This window comes from Sciurus vulgaris (assembly GCF_902686455.1).
Source record: "Sciurus vulgaris genome assembly, chromosome: 6".
NCBI lineage: Eukaryota > Metazoa > Chordata > Mammalia > Rodentia > Sciuridae > Sciurus > Sciurus vulgaris.
The window spans coordinates 144,612,445-144,630,538 of NC_136466.1; the positions used below are offsets into that span (position 1 = coordinate 144,612,445).

The following is an 18,094-nucleotide window of genomic DNA, read 5'->3' on the forward strand; positions in this document are numbered from 1 at the left end:
CCCTCGCCGGCTCTGCCACATCCTCCGGTGACGTCAGCCAGTGCCGCCATATTGGAAGGCTGCCGCCGCCGCCTCCGCCTCCGCCGGGGAGCTCGGGTTGGGTTGGGGCCGCGGCCGCAGGCAGGAAGGCGCTCCTCTCCCGCCCTGCAGACGCCGGGCCCACCCGTTTCACCCCGACCCGTCTCCTCATGACTGCTCCTGGCCCCGCTGCCGACCGACGTCGCCCCAGAGCCGGAATTTAACACGGAAGCCCGGGTCGGGGGCCGCGGGCGGGGAGGAGGAGGAGGAGGGAGACCTGGTAGGCTCCGCGTCCCTCTCGGGTCGGCGCGGCTCCTCGGCCGGAGCCATGACCTCGCTGACCCAGCGCAGCTCGGGCTTGGTGCAGCGGCGCACCGAGGCCTCCCGCAACGCCGCCGACAAGGAGCGGGCGGCGGGCGGCGGCGGCGGCAGCGGCGAGGACGACGCTCAGAGCCGCCGCGATGAGCAGGACGACGACGACAAGGGCGACTCCAAGGAAACGCGGCTGACCCTGATGGAGGAGGTGCTCCTGCTGGGCCTCAAGGACCGAGAGGTGCGGGCGCGGCGGACAGGGCGGGGGCGGCGGCGCGGGGCCCGGACCCCAGGTGGGCTCCAGGTGGGCGCCGGCCTCGGGCCCGCGCACCTGCCCACCTCGCTCCCGAGCCCCGCGGCCCGGAGCGCCCAGCTTGCCCCGAGGAGTGTTGAGTTGGCGCTCCCCTGCGCGGCCCGGTTCTTCCCAGATCCTCCTCGCACAGATTGCTTGGATTTTTCCTTCCCCCTTTCACAGTCTTTCCATTTCGACACCCCGGCAGTCTGCATTTCTTCCTCGCTTTTTTCCTGCGTGTTCAGCCTGTGTAGATCCTAGGTTGCAATTCCACCCTGGAAACTGCCAGATAGACCGAACACCCAGCGCCCTCCCACCCAGGACCTCCAGCGCCCCGAACTCTTGGGTTTTGCGGGTTTTAGGATCTGGGAGGGGTCCACAGATCCGCTTGTCAGGGGATTTGTATTTTTTAAAACAAATTAAGGTATACCATTTGGTGTTATGAAAGAATTCGGAGGAAAAAGTTATTTTTCCCATTAAAGTTCAAAGTCAAAGTTGTCATGAAATTTGGAAAACGACTTTATAGGTGATCTTGATTTAGGTGAGAGTTTATTTTTAATATTGCTGTTAAAATTTTACCGGTTGACTGTTCTCAAGAAAGTTTTGCCATTTTTAAGGAAGGGCTTTTTCATAAAGTGCTTGAAATGCTAGGTTTGTGATTTGCTGAAAGGCCTCAAAGATTTAGGTACGTAAGAGTTGCCATAGATATTTGTTCTGACTTTTGAAAGAGATCATTCATCCTAATATCCAGAATTTTCACACAGAGAAAAGTTGGGGAAAAAAAAAAAAACAGGACTGAGGCTGTGGCCCAGAGACAGAGCGCTTGCCTAGCATGTGTGAGGCATTAGGTTCGAGTCTCAGCACCACGTACAGATAAATAAAAATAAAGGTCCATCTACAACTAAAAAAAATATTAAAAAAAAAAAAGAACAAACTACAGTGAACATCTTTATCACGTCTAGACTCTATAGAACCATTTTTGTTCTGTTTTCTTTTTCACATAGACACCCAGCTACAAAAGTTTTAAAGAGATCAGTAGGCAGACACATGATTGTATAGTCTATAAATGGTGATTTGTGTGACCCCAGGAGCTTTTTAATCTTAGTGTGGAAACTAGACAACACCTTTTGAGATTTAGAAGTTTGTTTTGTTTTGATTTTAAGTTAATTTTTCATTTAGGAAGGTGGGCAAAAAATTTTATCCCAGTGAAACAACTTTCTCTTCCTATTGCCCCAGATTTTATCAGCCATAGATGAGTTTTTTAATGGACTGTAAGTTAGTAATCTAATGCACTAAATTTTACCTTGATAGAAGTGTCTAGAGCATCTGCAATATCTTGATTTCTCAGGTCTTAATAACTGTCACTTTGAAAAAAAAAAAGATGTCTCTTTGACTATAAAAGGGGCCCAGTATCTGTTTAATTACTGAATTGTGATGATAAAAATAGGCCATATGTGAATTTTCTTTCTTTCTGAGGATGGAAAAACATTAGTGTCTAGAAATGTGATTTTGGAAAGTATTCAGCTTGATTTTTTTTATTTATTTATTTATTTTTAGGTTTCATAGTTTGGAAGTTTTAGAGTCTTGTTAGTAAACTAGTAAACATTTTTCTTTAAAGGCTCCCTTCATTCCCCGTTTTAGAAAATACAAAAAAAAGCAGAATGAAGAAAGCATTCTTGGTTAATAGTTTATAGTTTTTGATACTTTTCTTTGGATAAACTGTGGTAAAACTAAATCATACAAAAATGCTTAAACAAAAAGTAGCTTTAATCATTGAGAAATTAGGAAAAGTACCTTTTTTGTCCAGTATGTGTTAACTTTCCATGTTTAAATTAAAGCTCTTACCATGCTGTTTTTGTGTGATTGGACCCCATGAAGATAATCAAAAGAATTTGTTGATGTTTAATGGTACTTACACTATTTAGACAATTTGAAGTTCTTTGGGAAGTATTGAGACTGTTGTGATTGTGTTATTAGTCACTATATTTTGCAAGTCATGGCCAGGGTCCACAAGAGCTAATTCTTCTTGCTTTTTTCAACTACATAGCTCCCCCTGCTTTTTGTAGGCAGGTCTGAGGAGTTGGGATCTGGGGTTTTGCGTTGTCTTAGATTTTGGTTTTAGAGATGAACCTCTATTTTTTCATCTCATACTCACATAGTAATTACCAATACTTATCCATTCATGCTTTCCTCCCTGGTATGTTCCCCCTCTTCTTAGGGGGCAGGAGTTGCTTTTTTACCCTGACCCTAGGCATTTTATTCTGGTTAATATTAGATTTCAACTTATTAAATTTGTTATTAATAAATTATAAACTTTAGTCATATAGACTAGTAAATGCACTATGTTTATTTTAACCACTTGTAACATCTGAGTACTTTTAAGATATTTGAAAGCTAAACTTCAAATTTAGGCAAGTCACTATTGTTGGGTATGTTTAAATATGTGTATATATACTTACATATATATGGTAACCTTATTTGAAATCAATCATTTTAATAAATTGCTTAATAGTGAAATTAATTTTACTCTGATTTTTAAAACAGGCTTATTTACATATTTTGGTTCTTTAAAAATATTGGACAGGGCTGAGGTTCAGTGGTAGAGTGCTTGCCTCGTGTGTGAGGCACTGGGTTCGATCCTCAGCATCACATATAAAGAATAAAAAATAATAAAGGTTCATCAACTAAAAAAAAATTTTTTAAGAAGTCGTACAACGGTAAACCTGCAGAAAAGTGCAAATAAGTAAAATTTTACAAACTGCTTACTGTTAAACCAGTCGTACGTAGGGCAAGAAATAGTATATGACCAACTCTTCAGAAGCCTCACTTGAGTTTCTTTCCAGTCGCTATAATTTCCTTGAGGGTAGCCACTTGCTTAACTTCGAAATTCAGGATAGTTAATTTTGCTTGGTTTTTGTACTTTTATTTGTGTCTGGCTTTTGTTCTACATTGGTCAGTCCATGTTGTGTAAAATTGTCATTTGTTTATTCTTACTGTCATACTAATTTACTTTTAACACAGTCTACAATATTTTAAAGATTACTTTGACATTCTGAATCAAGTCTCCTCCTTTCTTTTACTGAACAGAAGGTTCAGTTTGCCAATAAACAGATGGTCTGGCTTCACATTGCCTATTGGGGTGAGTCTAAAGTTATGGAGATTGATTTTTTAATTTTTTTTTTTTTAAGTGCACATTTCAGATTTTTTACCAGTGATTTTCCTTTCCAGCTTTTATAAAACACAGATGCCTGGAACCCTCAGGGGATTCTGCTGCTCACTCTGAGTGAAGAATCAGTGACATAGGTAACTTCAAAGGCATTGCAAGGATGGCAGTTAGGTTTACACTTGAATTCAACCTCCAGTTAATTAGCAAGATTTCTGTTATCCCTGCCCTTCCTCCATGTATTTGAGGGGGAGGGACAGCAAAAGTGGTAGGTATTTTTTCTTGCCCATTTATTTTTTTGCTGTGTTTGATATGAAAGCCAGAGCCTTACACATGCTAGGCAAGTGTTCTCCCATGGAGCCACATCCCCAGGCCACCTCCTCTTATTTGTTTTTAATTTTAATTTTATTTTGAAACCAGGGATTGAGGCAGTTAACTACTGAGCCACATTCCCAGCCTTTTTATTTTTTATTTTTATTTACTTATTTTTGGCACCAGGGATTGAACCCAGGTGTGCTTTACCACTGAGCCATGTCCTCAACCCATTTTAAGTTTTTATTTTGAGATGGTCTCACAACGTTGCTGATGGCTTCTCTAAGTTGTTCAGGCTGGCTGTGAACTAGTCATCTTTGTTTTTTTCCTGTAGATGACTCCAGTAGAGCATTTTCATTTTATTGAGAATTACCTCAAATAATGGGTTATTTTCAAATAACTGTGCATGTATATTGGAAACTGAACTCAGCTCCTCAAATTACTTTTGAATAACTTCATTGGTGGTAAATCTTAGCCTTTTAAGATTGGATTTGATTATTCAAATAGCCAGATACAAAGTATGCCCATGGAATAGAGAAGTGAAGCATTGTACTTGCGGTCCAGAATGTATTATTTGCTTAACATATTGAAGTTCTCTGAGCTTTGGAGTTCTCACGGGAAATGGTTTTGATTGTAGTGTTATGGACATTTATTTTTCTCCACCATGTCTTCCTGGTTCTGTCATTGAAAATTCCCCATTGTGTGTGTAGCCCTGTGGTGTCCTCTTGAATCATCTTCCCCTACCCTTTTTGTGCTACAGCCAGACTTGTCCAGTCAAGATGTTTTCTCTTAGGGTTTGGGTCTGGAAAGAGCAACAGCTCTTTGGAGTTTTTTGGAGATCTTTTCAGTAGTGTCCATGTGTGAATCTGACTTGTTCTTTGGTTTGATTTTGAGCTTCATTCTTTCTAGTGCATTGGTGATGTATTTTCCTAGCCTGATTTTCCAGTCACTTCAATTTTGTAAGTTCCAACACCTTCAGTAAAGTTCCTTTTTAAGGGTTGCATTTCTAATACTTCTAGACAGAGTTTTAATATAATGTATTTTGAAAAATAAATAGATGCTTGAGTTGGATAATAATTAAATTTAAAATTCAGTTGTTTAAATTTAACTGACTTTCTTGTGGTTTTTACACTGGCTTCAAAAATGGGGAGTAAATTTTCCATGGTCACTACTTTGAAATAAAATACTTGTCAAGATGTATAACTTTGATTTCTAAAAATTCCTTTCCAAGTTTGCAGTTGATGTATGCCATTTCTACATATCAAATCTGTAAATGAGAAATACATTTGACAAATATTCAGAATTTCACGTGTGAAGATTTTTTAGTAATTAAAAAAATCTAATAAAGGCTTCTGAAAGGTGTTTATCCCCTGCTATCCCCTCATGCTTGTGCTGATGTTTATGGCTTTAGATTTCTCTCCTCAAAACTGGAAAGATTACAACCTGTTTTAGTAGCATATCATAGTGTTACAATGTCATTTAGTATATTTTGAAGTTTTTGAATTTTTAAAATGGAAAACAGGCTGTTAATCATTTGGTAAACCTCTGATCTGTAAGAATACAACTAATAGTAAAGTATAGCGTATTACCTAAAAGAATTTTTCTGATAAATATACTTTTTTTTTGGTATTGGAGATTGAACCCAGGGTTGTTGTACCATGGATCTATATCCCTACCACTTATCATAAAACATTCTTCTTTTATCATAAAACATTTGGAACTAAAAATTATTTATATACTTATTAAATTGTATTTGGTTTACATATGTCTTTAATGGAGAAATTCTTAAATTGGAGTCAACAGATGGGGTTTAGAAACTTTGTGAACCTTCTGTAAATGTGTGCCTGTTTTCCTGGGGGAAAGAATATAACTTTTCTTAGGTATTCAAAGCATTTAATGACTCCAGAAGATTAAAATTAACTGTATAGAGTTCTTTTTTTGTTTTAGTTTAAGGTTCTTGTTTTTGGTTTGACTCATCCTCCTTTTAACTCCTGAAATTGACTATAGAAAATTTCAGGTTTCATGGTTGTAGTGAATTGGATTTTTAGTTCTTTAAGATTTACAAATAGCAGGGCGTGGTGGCACATGCCTATAATCCCAGCAGTTTAGGAGGCTGGAGGAGGAGGATTGGAAGTTTGAGTCATCCTCAGCAATTTAGAGAGGCCCTAATTAGCAAGACCCTGTCTCAAAATAAGAAAATGAGCTCTGGTGAGGGAGCTCAGTGATAACCCTGTGTTCAGTCTCCAGTACCAAAAAAAAAAATTTGAAATATGAAGTCAACATTTCTGTGACCTGTTCCAGAATTCTCATCTTAATATGTGAACTTAGGAGAAGTGTAACTACCACATTTAGGATTCTAACCATTTCCATGTTTATTGAGCTTAGTGTTTAGTGAGCACATTCTCTGTGCCAGGCCCTTTACTCTAGGTACAAATGCTGGGAAGTAAATCTCTATTTTTAAAATTTATTTCCTTTATGTATGTCAGAATTCATATAATAAACTACAAAGCTTAATTATGGTGCTGTTCAGATTTTCGAGTACAATCTCAGCCTGACATATATCAGCCACTCAGTAAATATTTTAAATTGAGTCATGGAACTTCAAATATGGTAATGTCATTCCTGAAAGTGAAAACTGTTTCTGGGGATGGTGTTGAAAAAAACCTATTCCTATGAAGTCTAGATATTCTCCAGTGTGTGTGTGTATATGTGTACATATATTTTCAGTGTTCATATTCTATACTCATAGGTGTTTATATAAAACATAAAACAGATGTATGTACAGTATATGAGTAAATATACAAAATATCCCATTTTTTAAAAATTTTGTGGGTGAATAGGTAACTGAGGGAAAAGTCTAAAAATGCTCCCTATTGTAGCAATGCTGAAATAAAAGTTGAGAAACTGAAATAATTATATGAGGTTTAGAAATTTTTTATTAATATATTTTGGTGGTACTGAGGATTGAACCCAGGGGCACTCTACTAGTGAGCTATTCCTGCCCCTTTTTATTTTTTGAGACATGTTCTTGCTGAGTTGCCAGGTTGGCCTCAGATTTGCGATAATCCTGCCTCAGCCTCCTGAGTAGCTGGGATCATGGTTGTGCACTGCTGTACTAGCTGGAAATCTTAATTTTTTGTGTGTGGTGCTGGGAATGGAACCCAGGACTTTAGTGCAGTGTCCTGAGTACTAGGCTGGAAGCATTAGAAGTGTGGGTCCTGTCCAGTCTCCATAGTTGTAATCATGACTGACAGTCTAGAAGAATGAAAGGGAAGTGGAAGATCTTAAACTTTTTAAAATTATGGTAAAACATAAATAACATATATTGTCCTTTTTTAAGTGTATAACTTGAAGGCATTAGATCCATTACTTATTTTGCAGCCATCACCATTTCCATCTTTTTAATCATACTGTACTGAAATTTCTGTACCCATTACCCCTCCCCTCAGTCCCTGATAACCATTATTCTGCTTTCTGTCTCTGGATTTTTTTTTTTTTTTTTTTTGATACTGAGGATTGAATCCAGAGGTGCTTAGCCACAGGGCCTTGCTAAGTTGCTGAAGCTTTCTCTGAACTTTGGAGTCCTCCTGCATCAACCTTCCCAGCTGCTGGGATTGCAGTGTGTACTACCACGTACGCCTAGCTCCTGTCTCTATGAATTTGACTCTTCTAGGGACCTTGTGCAAATGAAATCAACACTTGTCTTTTTGTGTTTATTTTACTTATATTACCTTTTCAGGGTTCATTCATATGTAGCATGTATCACAGTTTTATTCTTTTTAAGGCTGAATAATCATTATAATACCTATTTTGTTTATTCATGGGCTTTGGGTTGTTTCTACTTGTAATTTTTTATAGAAGATAATTTTTGGGGGGGGCGGGTACTGGTGATTGAACTCAGGGGCACTCAAGCACTGAGCCACATCTTCAGCTCTATTTGTATTTTATTTAGAGACAAGGTCTCACTGAGTTGCTTAGGACCTCACTTTTGTTGAGGCTTGCATTGAGCTTGCTTCTCCTCCTCCCTCAGACTCTAGAGTTGCTGGGATTACAGGTGTGTGCTGTGCGCCACTGCACCCATCTAAGAGATATTTTCTGAAGGGAGGGAGCTCTTGGTCATGGTCTGTTTCCCAGATTTCATGAGGAAGGGAAAAGTGACTGTCATCAGTGGTAGAGTGGGTAGGTGTTGAATACTCTGAGGAGTGGAGTAAATACCTGTAGGTGAGGGGTGGCCAAAGAGGAATGGTGGAGAGGAGATGGAGCACTTTGGGGAGATAAGATGTTTTTTTAGAGATGAGGTCTCACGGAGTAGTTCAGGCTGGTCTCAGACTCCTGAGCACATATGTTCTTTATGTCTTACCCTCCCGGATTTTGGGACTATAGGCACTCTACCACTGTGCCCTGCTGAAGATAAATTTTGAGTCTCCTTGCTGGGATTACAGCCAAGGCTCAACTCTAGTCTTGTTTTAAAGGAGTTTGCTTATGCTCATTTTTATTTAAAAAGTGAAGGGAATGTCTTATAACACATGTTCTGTTAACATTCTTTCTCTTAAGGACATACAGTGATCACCTTCCCATGTCAGTAAATAGATTTTTCATGGTGTGTGCTCATGAAAAATTCAGATGGCACACCCAGAAGTGTGATGTTTCATTATTTGTAATGACTGCATGTTAGAACATCTTCCTTGATGTATGACAGTTTAGATCCTTGTATTTACATATAGTCATGAATTGGGCCTTCATGCAACTTTGTGCCTCTGCCTTTCAAGTGGTGTTGATTTTTCTGCTGTAAGAAAATCATGCAGAGACCACTATATAATAAATCATGTTGTGTTGACTAGATAGAAAATTTATGTGTCTCCATTATTCTATATACTTCTGTAGGACTTTTCAAAGTTTTCTCAACTTAAAATATTGACAATGTGAAGTAGTAGTGATAACACAATATCTAGAGTCCACTGCTCTTGGGTATGAGGTATGTCTTCCTGAAATAATTGGCAGTTTTCTCATTCTCCTTGAGCTGAGTTCCACAGTTTTGTGAAATTAGAAGAATAAGGTCTATAATCTTCTAAGAATTTCTAATCTTTTAAGGGTTAGACATGATATACATCAAATGCTTAGCATCTGAGTGCTTCAGATGTCTCAAGACAAGTATGTAAAGGAGCTGAGAAAGGCCAATGAGCATTACTTTGAAGAAATGGGAAGAAGAAGAGTAACATGTCAGTGACTCTGAGTAGGAGTTGACAGACCCAGAGAGGAAAGCCAGAAGAGATGGGTTGTAGAAACTAGGGGAATGTCAGCAGCAGTGTATGTGGAGTTAGATGAAATCTTTTTCTTGAGAATTTTATCATGTTGCCCTGGACTAGGGAAGTAAAAGGGAGACTTCCTTTTTGACTATACTTTGAGTTTGTCATGAATGGAAAGAAGGTAAGGCAGGGTTGGTCCTTAATCTCCTGCACATGATGGGCAAACAGGGAGGTTCTGGTGAATATGCAAGAGCTTTAAAATATTTAGGAAGACAGGAGTTGTGAACAGAGGTCTTCAGGTAAGAGAATGGGTAGAAGGATTAGCTTTAGACAGGGCAGTTTTCTTTTGGTAACCAGACAAAGGAACATGTATAGGTAAGATTGAGTTTATTGGGTTGATTTATTGCTTCTGTGAAGTAATCTGTAGATGAGCTAAGTTCAGGGATTGGAGAGTATGGAATTTTGAAATAGTTGTGATGGAGAGTTGTGAAAACTTTGACCAAGGGAAGCATCAGATAGATATGTCAGGTTGTTGAGGGGTTGATCTAAGTTGGAGACCGTATAAGTCCTAGTGATCTGAGGCCTGGTTAGTACTTTTGTGGAGGAATACTTTCTGAGTTACAGATTGCTTAAAAAGGAACTTTTGAAGCATAATCATCATAACATGGGTAAAGATGTTTTTTAGCAAAACTACATAATACACGACTATATATGAATGTTTTTATATTCTTGCCTTTCTAAAAGGTAGCATTTTGCACCTTGTTTTTTTATGTTGTATTCTGAAGATTATTCTCTTATCACTGTTATATAGAGGGTTTTTTTTTTTTTTTAAATTTTCTTCTTTTTCCCTGTTATTTGATACTGTGCATTGAACCTAGGAACATTTTGCCACTGAGATACATCCCCAGCTCCTTTTTTTTTTGAAGCACGGTCTCACTAATTTGCTGAGGCTAGCCTTGAACTTGTGATCCTCCTGCCTGAGCCTGCTGAGTCACTGCTATTATAGGTTTGTGCCACTGTGCCTGGCTATATAGAGATCTTTTATGGCTCCATAGTATTGCATTATGTGGATATATTTTAGTATGCTCATCCAGTATAATGATGTATGGGTCCTGTTTTGTTTTTCTAATGGCTATCAGATTGTGTCAACATTACTGATTAAAATGACTAATTCACATTGATTTGAGATGACATGTTTATCATGTATTTTATTTAAGCAAAATACATAGGTCTGCTTCTGAACTTACTTTTTTGGCCTATTTATTCCTGTTCCAGTCAGTATCACAGCATTTGAATTCTAAAGACTTCTGAATCTTTCAGTATTTCCTAGGACGGCTTGCACTTTGGTTTGCTCATGTTGCTTTTTACTTCCTCAAATTTTCCTGGCTATATTCTTTTTCTTTTTTTTTCTTCTTTAGACTTTTTTTTTTTTTTAACTTGAATAGCTCCCGGGGAAAGCATCTGTTGCTATTTTTATTGGAATCATGTTAAATTTATAAGTTAGTTTAAGGAGAACTGATAACTTCATAATAGAGTCTGTATCTAAGAATGAGAAATCTTTTCATTATCCAAGTCTGTTTTTAAGTCTTTCAAAAGAGTTTTTTTTTTTTTTTTAAGCTGCTGAGGATTGAACCCAGGGCCGTGTGCTTGTGAGTCAAGCACTCTATAAACTGAGCTATAATCCCAGCCCCCTTAAAAGAGTTTTTTAAAAGTCTTCTTTAGCTAGGTTTTGCCTAGGTACTTTGTTGCTGTTTTTAAATGAAGTCTTTTCATCTGTATTTTAACTTTTTACATGCTAACATTTATATTTTGTATATAGCTACTGTTAATATCAGTTAGTTTTATAATCCTGCCATTTTATTATCAGTCATTTTTTCGTTTTTCTAGATACCCAAATACATCATGTGCTAATGTACATAGTTTTATGCCTTTTCCAGTTATATATTTGCTTTTTCTTATATAGCCTTTAAATCTGCATTTAACTGCTCCTCTTCATTCTCTTGATTATTTTATTTTTGCCAAGAACTTTTTTCACTTTTTATTCTTTTGAAATAAAGTTATATGTAGGGTTTTTAGAAGTGACTTCATTCAAGTTGTTACCTTTTTTTTTTTTTTTTGGTAATTTGAAATATAGTTCATGTTCATACAGTTCACCCATTTTAAAGTGTGTAATTCAAAGTTTTTTAGTATATTTATAAAGTTCTGTATCCATCACCACCATCAGTGAAACTTTTTCTGTCCTTTTAGTCATTACTTACTTTCTCATCATCATTCCCCTTCAACCATTAGGGTTTTATATATATATATGTAACAACTAACTTGAAAACAACACACATATTAAATAGTTTCTGTGAAGGAGGAATCTGGGTGGTACTTAACTGATTGTAGTTAAGTGGTTGGTCAGAGCTAGTCTGATCTGAATTCTCGACTGCAGAAGGATTCAGTTTTCTGAAGGTTGTTTGAGAACCACAGTTCCTTTTCTCATGGGGCAGCTCCAAACATGGCAACTAGCAGAGTGAGGGGAGAGATTCAAGATGGGAGCTACAGTCTATTGTAACCTGCTCTCTGAAATGACATACAATCATATTTGACATATTCTGTTTATTAGAATTAAGTCCCTAAGCTCACACTAAGGAAGTGATTACCTGTGTTCATGAATACCAGGAGTCAAGGTTCATCTGGGGCCATTTTAGAGGCTGTCTCCATACAAAGGTAGGATAACTTCCTTTATCTAGAAATCTCTCTTTATTTTTAGCTTTGTATCTATATTTTTTGGTACTGGGGATTGAACTCAGGGGCACTTAACCACCGAGCCGTATCACCTGCCCTTTTAAAAATTTTTTTAAAATTTTGAGACAGTTTCACTAAGTTGCTTAGGGCCTCACTAAGCTGCTGAGACTGGCCTTGAACTTAACCCTCCTGTCTTAGTCTCCTGAATTGCTGGGATTACAGGCATGCAGCACTGTGCCTGGCTTCTGTATTCATTTTGATGACAAGTTGCATTCTGCAGGCCTCATTACTTTTCTTGGCATACTGGGATGAATAGTCTTTAGGAAATAGTCCATGGAGTTCTGCAGATTTCTGGGTAGTCCAGAATCCATAAACATGAGAGTCTAACTTGGGATTTTAAAATCTAAATGTAGTTTACAGTTGTCACTCCTCAGTAACTGCCAACAATGTGGAAAAGATATTCCCAAGTTTTCTTACAGTTTCACATTTAAGAGCTCGGTGTCAATTGCAGACTTGAGTTTTTTTTTTTTTTGTCCTGGGGATTGAATTCAGAGGCACTCAATCACTGAGCCAATCTCCAGCCCCACTTTGTATTTTATTTAGAGACAAGGTCTCACTGAGTTGCTTAGCCCCTCCCTTTTGCTGAGGCTGACTTTTGAAGTCTGGATCCTCCTTGCCTCAGCCTCCCAATCCACTGGGATTACAGACGTGCACCCGACCAGACTTGAATCGTGCACCCGACCAGACTTGAATTTTTAAAAAATATTTTTAGTTGTAGATGGACACAGTGTATTTATGTATTATGTATGTGGTGCTGAGGATAGAATCCAGTGCCTCATATGTCCTAGGCAAGTGCTTTACCACTGAGCCACAACCCCAGTCCCACACTCGAATTTTTTATCTTTTTGGTTATATATAACATTGCCTAGTACCAGTTTCTAGGTACCCCATTAGAAATGCTTATCTATCCAGTGTATTTAAACTTTGTTCCTCAGACAGTTTTTTACATGCTATTCATCAGTTTTTAAAATATCCTTGTTGACTTACAAATAACTTTAAAAAAAACTAAAATAGATCATATATGCTGTCTTGCTCAAAGCCACAACTTGGTAAATTCTTTTTTTTTTTAATTTTTGCATCTGTGTTCATCAAGGATGTTGGTCTGAAGGTTTTTTTTTTTCCTTGATGTGTCTTTTTTTAAAAAATATTTTTGTCTAGTTGTAGGTGGACACAATATCTTTATTTTATTTGTATGTGGTACTGAGGTTCAAACCCAGTGCCTCATGCATTCTAGACAGTCCTCTACCACTGAGCCACAACCCCAGCCTTTGGTAAATTCTTAATTGACAGAATCATATTTGTGGAATACTTAAAGTCTGTCTGGTTGTATATTGCCTCCCAACTTTTGTGTTAAATAGAAAATTACAGTTATACTGTTTACTTTTTTGGTCATATCCATTTGAGGCCTATGTGTGTGTGGTGGTGAGAATTACAAGATTCACCTTTCATTTTATTATACTCTTCTTCAAGTTAATACTAATGAAATTCTGGTGAAATAATATATTTTGCTCTAGGAAACTTCATTTACTCCCCTGCCTTGTATGAAATTATTGTTGGAAATGTTACAGCTTTTTAAGGATTGAACCCAGGGGCACCTGACCACTGAGCAACATCCCCAGCCCTTTTTTACATTTTATTTAGAGATAGGGTCTTACTGAGTTGCTTAGTGTCTCACTTTTGCTGAGGCTGGCTTTGAACTTGAGATCCCCCTGCCTCAGCCTCCCTAGCTGCTGGGATTACAGGTGTGCACCACCATGCCCGGCTTAAATCAGTTTTAAAAGGCCAATGAGGAAATATACAGTCTTATGGTTATTTACCTTTTTTTTTTTTTTTTTTGTGGTGCTGTGGATTGAGCCCAGGGCTTTGTGTTTGCAAAGCAAGCACTCTACCAACTGAGCTATATCCCCAGCCCGGTTTTTTATCTTAATGTGAAAGATTGATGTTATTTACATTCAGCCAACAGGAATTCTTTATTTCTATTGTGAAGTAGGTTTTCTATCAGCCAGATCAGTTGTTCATTTGTAAATACTTTGTTCTTTTTTTGAAGTATAGTTTTGCTGTATGAAGTCTTTGTTGGCAGTTTTTTCTTTCAGTACATTGAATTATGTAGTCCTAATTCCTTCAGTGTTTCCATTGAGAATTTATTTATCTGTAATCCCATTTTCCTAGGATATGATAACTAGGTTTTTCTCTTGCTGCTTTCAAGGTGTGATTTTTTTTATTTTTAAAATTTTTTTTTAAACTCAGGAGTGCTTAACTGTCGAGTCACATCCCCAGCCCTTTTAAAATTTTTAATCTTTGGAGACAAGTCACACTGAGTTGCTTTTGTTCTAAGTTGCTGAGGAACTCGTGATCCTCCTGCCTCAGCCTCCTGAGCTGCTGGGATTACAGGCGTGCGCCATGGCCCAGTTTCTCCACGGACATCTTTAGTAAAAGGTGAAAAATATATGCAGTTTGAAGAGAAACCAGTCTTTCAGTAATATGACTATGATGTGTTTGGGTGAGGATCTCTTTGTGCCTGCCCCTATTGGAATTTGTTAAACATTAGACTCTTAGAGAAATGTATTCCCATCAAATGTGGGAACTTTTCGCCTGTTTTTTTTTTCTGCTTCCTCCTTCACCTCTGAGACTCCTGATATTCTGAGAGGCTTGAAGTGTCCTATGGTCTCTGAAGCTCTCTTCATTCTTTTTTTTGTTGTTATTCAAATCCAAGTTCACTGATTCTTTTCCTTTGATTTCAGATCTGTTGAACTCCTCTAGTGAAATTTTCATTTCATTTACTATACTTTAAAACTACAGAACTACCATCTCTTTATAGAGTTTCTGTATTTGATGAATCTTTTTTTTTTTTTTTTCTTGTAGAGCCATTGTTAATTCTTTAAACATTTTTTCTTAGTTCTTTACCAGTTATTTGGTAGAATGTTCCTCAGTTTTGATTTGTTTGCAAATTCTTTTTAATATGTTTAAGTGTATGTGTGTGTGTTTATGCATTTGCTTGGAGTTAGGTGAGGCTAATTGGAATATGGCATTAAAATTTTAGGCAGTGTTTGATAAGTTCTTATTTGCTCTCTGGCAAATGGATTATATTGATTGATTGATTAATAGTATCTACCCTTATTGTGATAATCACACTTGCTGATTTCCTAATTAATAGAACCTAGAGGTTAAGTTCATGTAAATTTGATTTTCATGGTCATGTGTAGCATTTCTTGGCCTATGATGAATCTTTCAGTTCTGTTTTCTATACTTGAAATAGAAAAGACCTTTGTCAGATTATTACTCATTTAATATTAGGTGCAGTATTTTAAGTCCAGTATTTCATTAGGTTGCTTTTGGTCTTTCCGTCTTAGAAGTTATATGTTTGCCTCAGTATTTCAGTTGGAGGTTAAAAAAAAAAAAAAAAAAATTTCTTTTTTTTGGTACCGGGGATTGAACTCATGGGTGCTTAACCACTGAGCCACATCCCCAGCCACTGCCACCCCTCCTTTAAAAAATATTTTATTTAGGCACAGGGTCTCACTAAGTAACTTAGAGCCTTGCTTAGTTGTTGAGACTGGCTTTGAACTTGGGATCCTCTGCCTCAGCCTCCTGAGTGACTGGGATTACAGGCATGTGCCACTGTGCCCGGCTCAGTGGAGGTAATTTAATGCAGGCATTTAATGTTATTACCTTAAATGTGAAGCACTATTTAAATTAAAAAAATATTGGGGGCTGGGGGAAATAGCTCAGTGATAGAGCACTCACCTAGAATGTGTGAGGCACTGGGTCGACTCTCAGCACCACATATACATAAATAAGATAAAGGCCCATCAACACTTAAAAAAATTAAATAAAAAAATTTAAGAGTGAAAGTTTAAAAAAAAAGTTATGTGTTTGTAAGACCAAAACCCCTCAAAGTAGCCTAAGTAAAAGTAGATACAGTTAAGTATATCTTGTAGAAATAAGGTTTAGTCCAGTCACATAGGTATGCTTCAGTTATTAGGGTGTGTTTGTGTGTCTTGGTCTGCCTCAGATTGTATAATCTCTCATTTTCACTGTGCAAATATTTCTGCTTTCTTTTCTGTTTACCTTTATTCCCTTGCATTTGTACACAATGGCCTGTAACTTCTGTATCCACAGTTCCCAGTTCCAGTGCCCACATAACTGACCCAGTGTACCAAGTTCAGGTTCTTGACTAATTTGCCCATCCTGGTCCAATTAGATGTGTCAGGCACAGTCACCTCTTTCTGTACATGGGGCTTTATTAGTATGGGTTTTGGTTTGGGTTTGGTAGTAAACCCCATGTTTTGGTAACGTGATATTTTATTTTGTTGAGGAAAGTCTGTTTAGGAAGTCAATTTAAGAACATTGATTATATTAAAATTCAACTCTATATTGAAATGTTGTGTGGAAGATACAGTGTTGTGTTTTAGTGGTCTCAGTTTGAAATATTTTGTACATGAAAACTATATTCTGTACTTGTACATATTTATTACTAGTAATTGAAAACATTTAATATGTGTTTTGTTAAAGACTTAGTTTAGAAGTTACACTGGTTTGTAGGTATATTTTGTTTGGTCTGTGTGGTGGTGAAACCTGATAGTTGAACCATTTCAAAGATGGAACATTTTATGCAAAAGACATTTGTTCTTGAAAAATTAAAAGATGTGGCAGGAGTGTGCCTACATATATGGCAGCAGGTTTTTTGGGTACCAGGGATTGAACCCAGGAGTGCTTAACCATCAGGCCATATCCCCAGTCCTTTATTTATTTTTTATTTTGAGACAGGGTCTCAAAGTTGCTGAAACTGAGTTTGATTTTGTGATTCTCCTGCCTCAGCCTCCTGAGCTAGGATTACAGGCATGCATCACTGTACCATGCCAGCAGTTGTTTTGAACTGAGTTGTTTTTTTGCATTTGGTAGGCCAGGACATTCTCATTTGTAACAGTCTACACCTGGGCTTCTTTACTCACTCATGTTTTCTTTGTACATTCTAAGTATTTGAGTTTGCATCTCCCATTCCCTATTCCATTCTAGTTGTATATATTTGTCCTTATTTAAAAATAACTGTTTGCCAGGAGTTGCTTTATAAATACTAGAAAAGAAAACTAGTCTTGGAAATTTAATTACATAGTATACGGCAGAGTGGGGGTTACTTTGAATTGCCAAGTGTTATTCAAAGTCTGGGCTCTTGAGCTCTGTTCTTTATTACCTCCCAGTTCTGTTTTAATTTGTCCTTAGGTATTTTCATTGGAAGTTTTTACTGCTTCTAATATTTTGCCTTTATCACTATTATACCTACTATGTTAATTATTATCGTATATGCCTGAACAACCATAGTCTTTTCCAGTCTTCTTGCCTTCACTTTTCTTCCTTTAATCCGTAAAGTCTAAAGTAAAAATAACTGTAACCACCAGACATTTCTGCTGCTAACACTTCTTATCAATTTAAAAAAATGGGAATTTATAATTTGATAATGTAATTCTCATTTTAACACTAATTATACAGAATTTAAAACAATGATTTCCATAGAATCGTAACATTCTGCAAACTGTTAAATGCATATCAAAAATAAGTGTTCCAAGGTCAAGAAAGTTTGGGAAACACTGTAATTACCTGTTCTTGTTCACTTTTAGGTTGTTTCTTTGTTTTACTGTGATAAATGATGAGGTCAATGTATCAGTACATAAGTTCTGTCAACGGTATTTCCTAAAGGTCATAAAGGATGTGAACATTTTAAAAAAGATTTTTAACATAAATACATACAAACCTACGTATGTATATATATTTACATAATTTCAAATTAAGATTATATATTTATATATTATTCCTAGTTCTCATGTAAAAATATATATGTACACGTTATAAGCATTTTTTCCCATGTTGCAAATATTTTTATAACACATTAAGGAAAATCTCACAGTTGGTGGTGGTGCATGCCTATAATCCCAGCGGCTCAGGAGGCTGAGGCAGGATTGCATG

General features: G+C 37.3%; 1 protein-coding gene across 1 annotated transcript in view; it reads left to right on the forward strand.

Annotated features, from left to right (window-relative positions):
- The first annotated feature begins 344 nt into the window (after positions 1-344).
- Positions 345-18,094, forward strand: part of GOLPH3 (golgi phosphoprotein 3) — a 36,407-nt gene continuing 18,657 nt past the window's right edge. Inside the window, exon 1 of the mRNA XM_079144501.1 lies at positions 345-571. Within this exon, the coding sequence (XP_079000627.1) occupies positions 347-571 (225 nt within the window). The 5' untranslated portion in view covers positions 345-346. The remainder of the gene's footprint in view (positions 572-18,094) is intronic.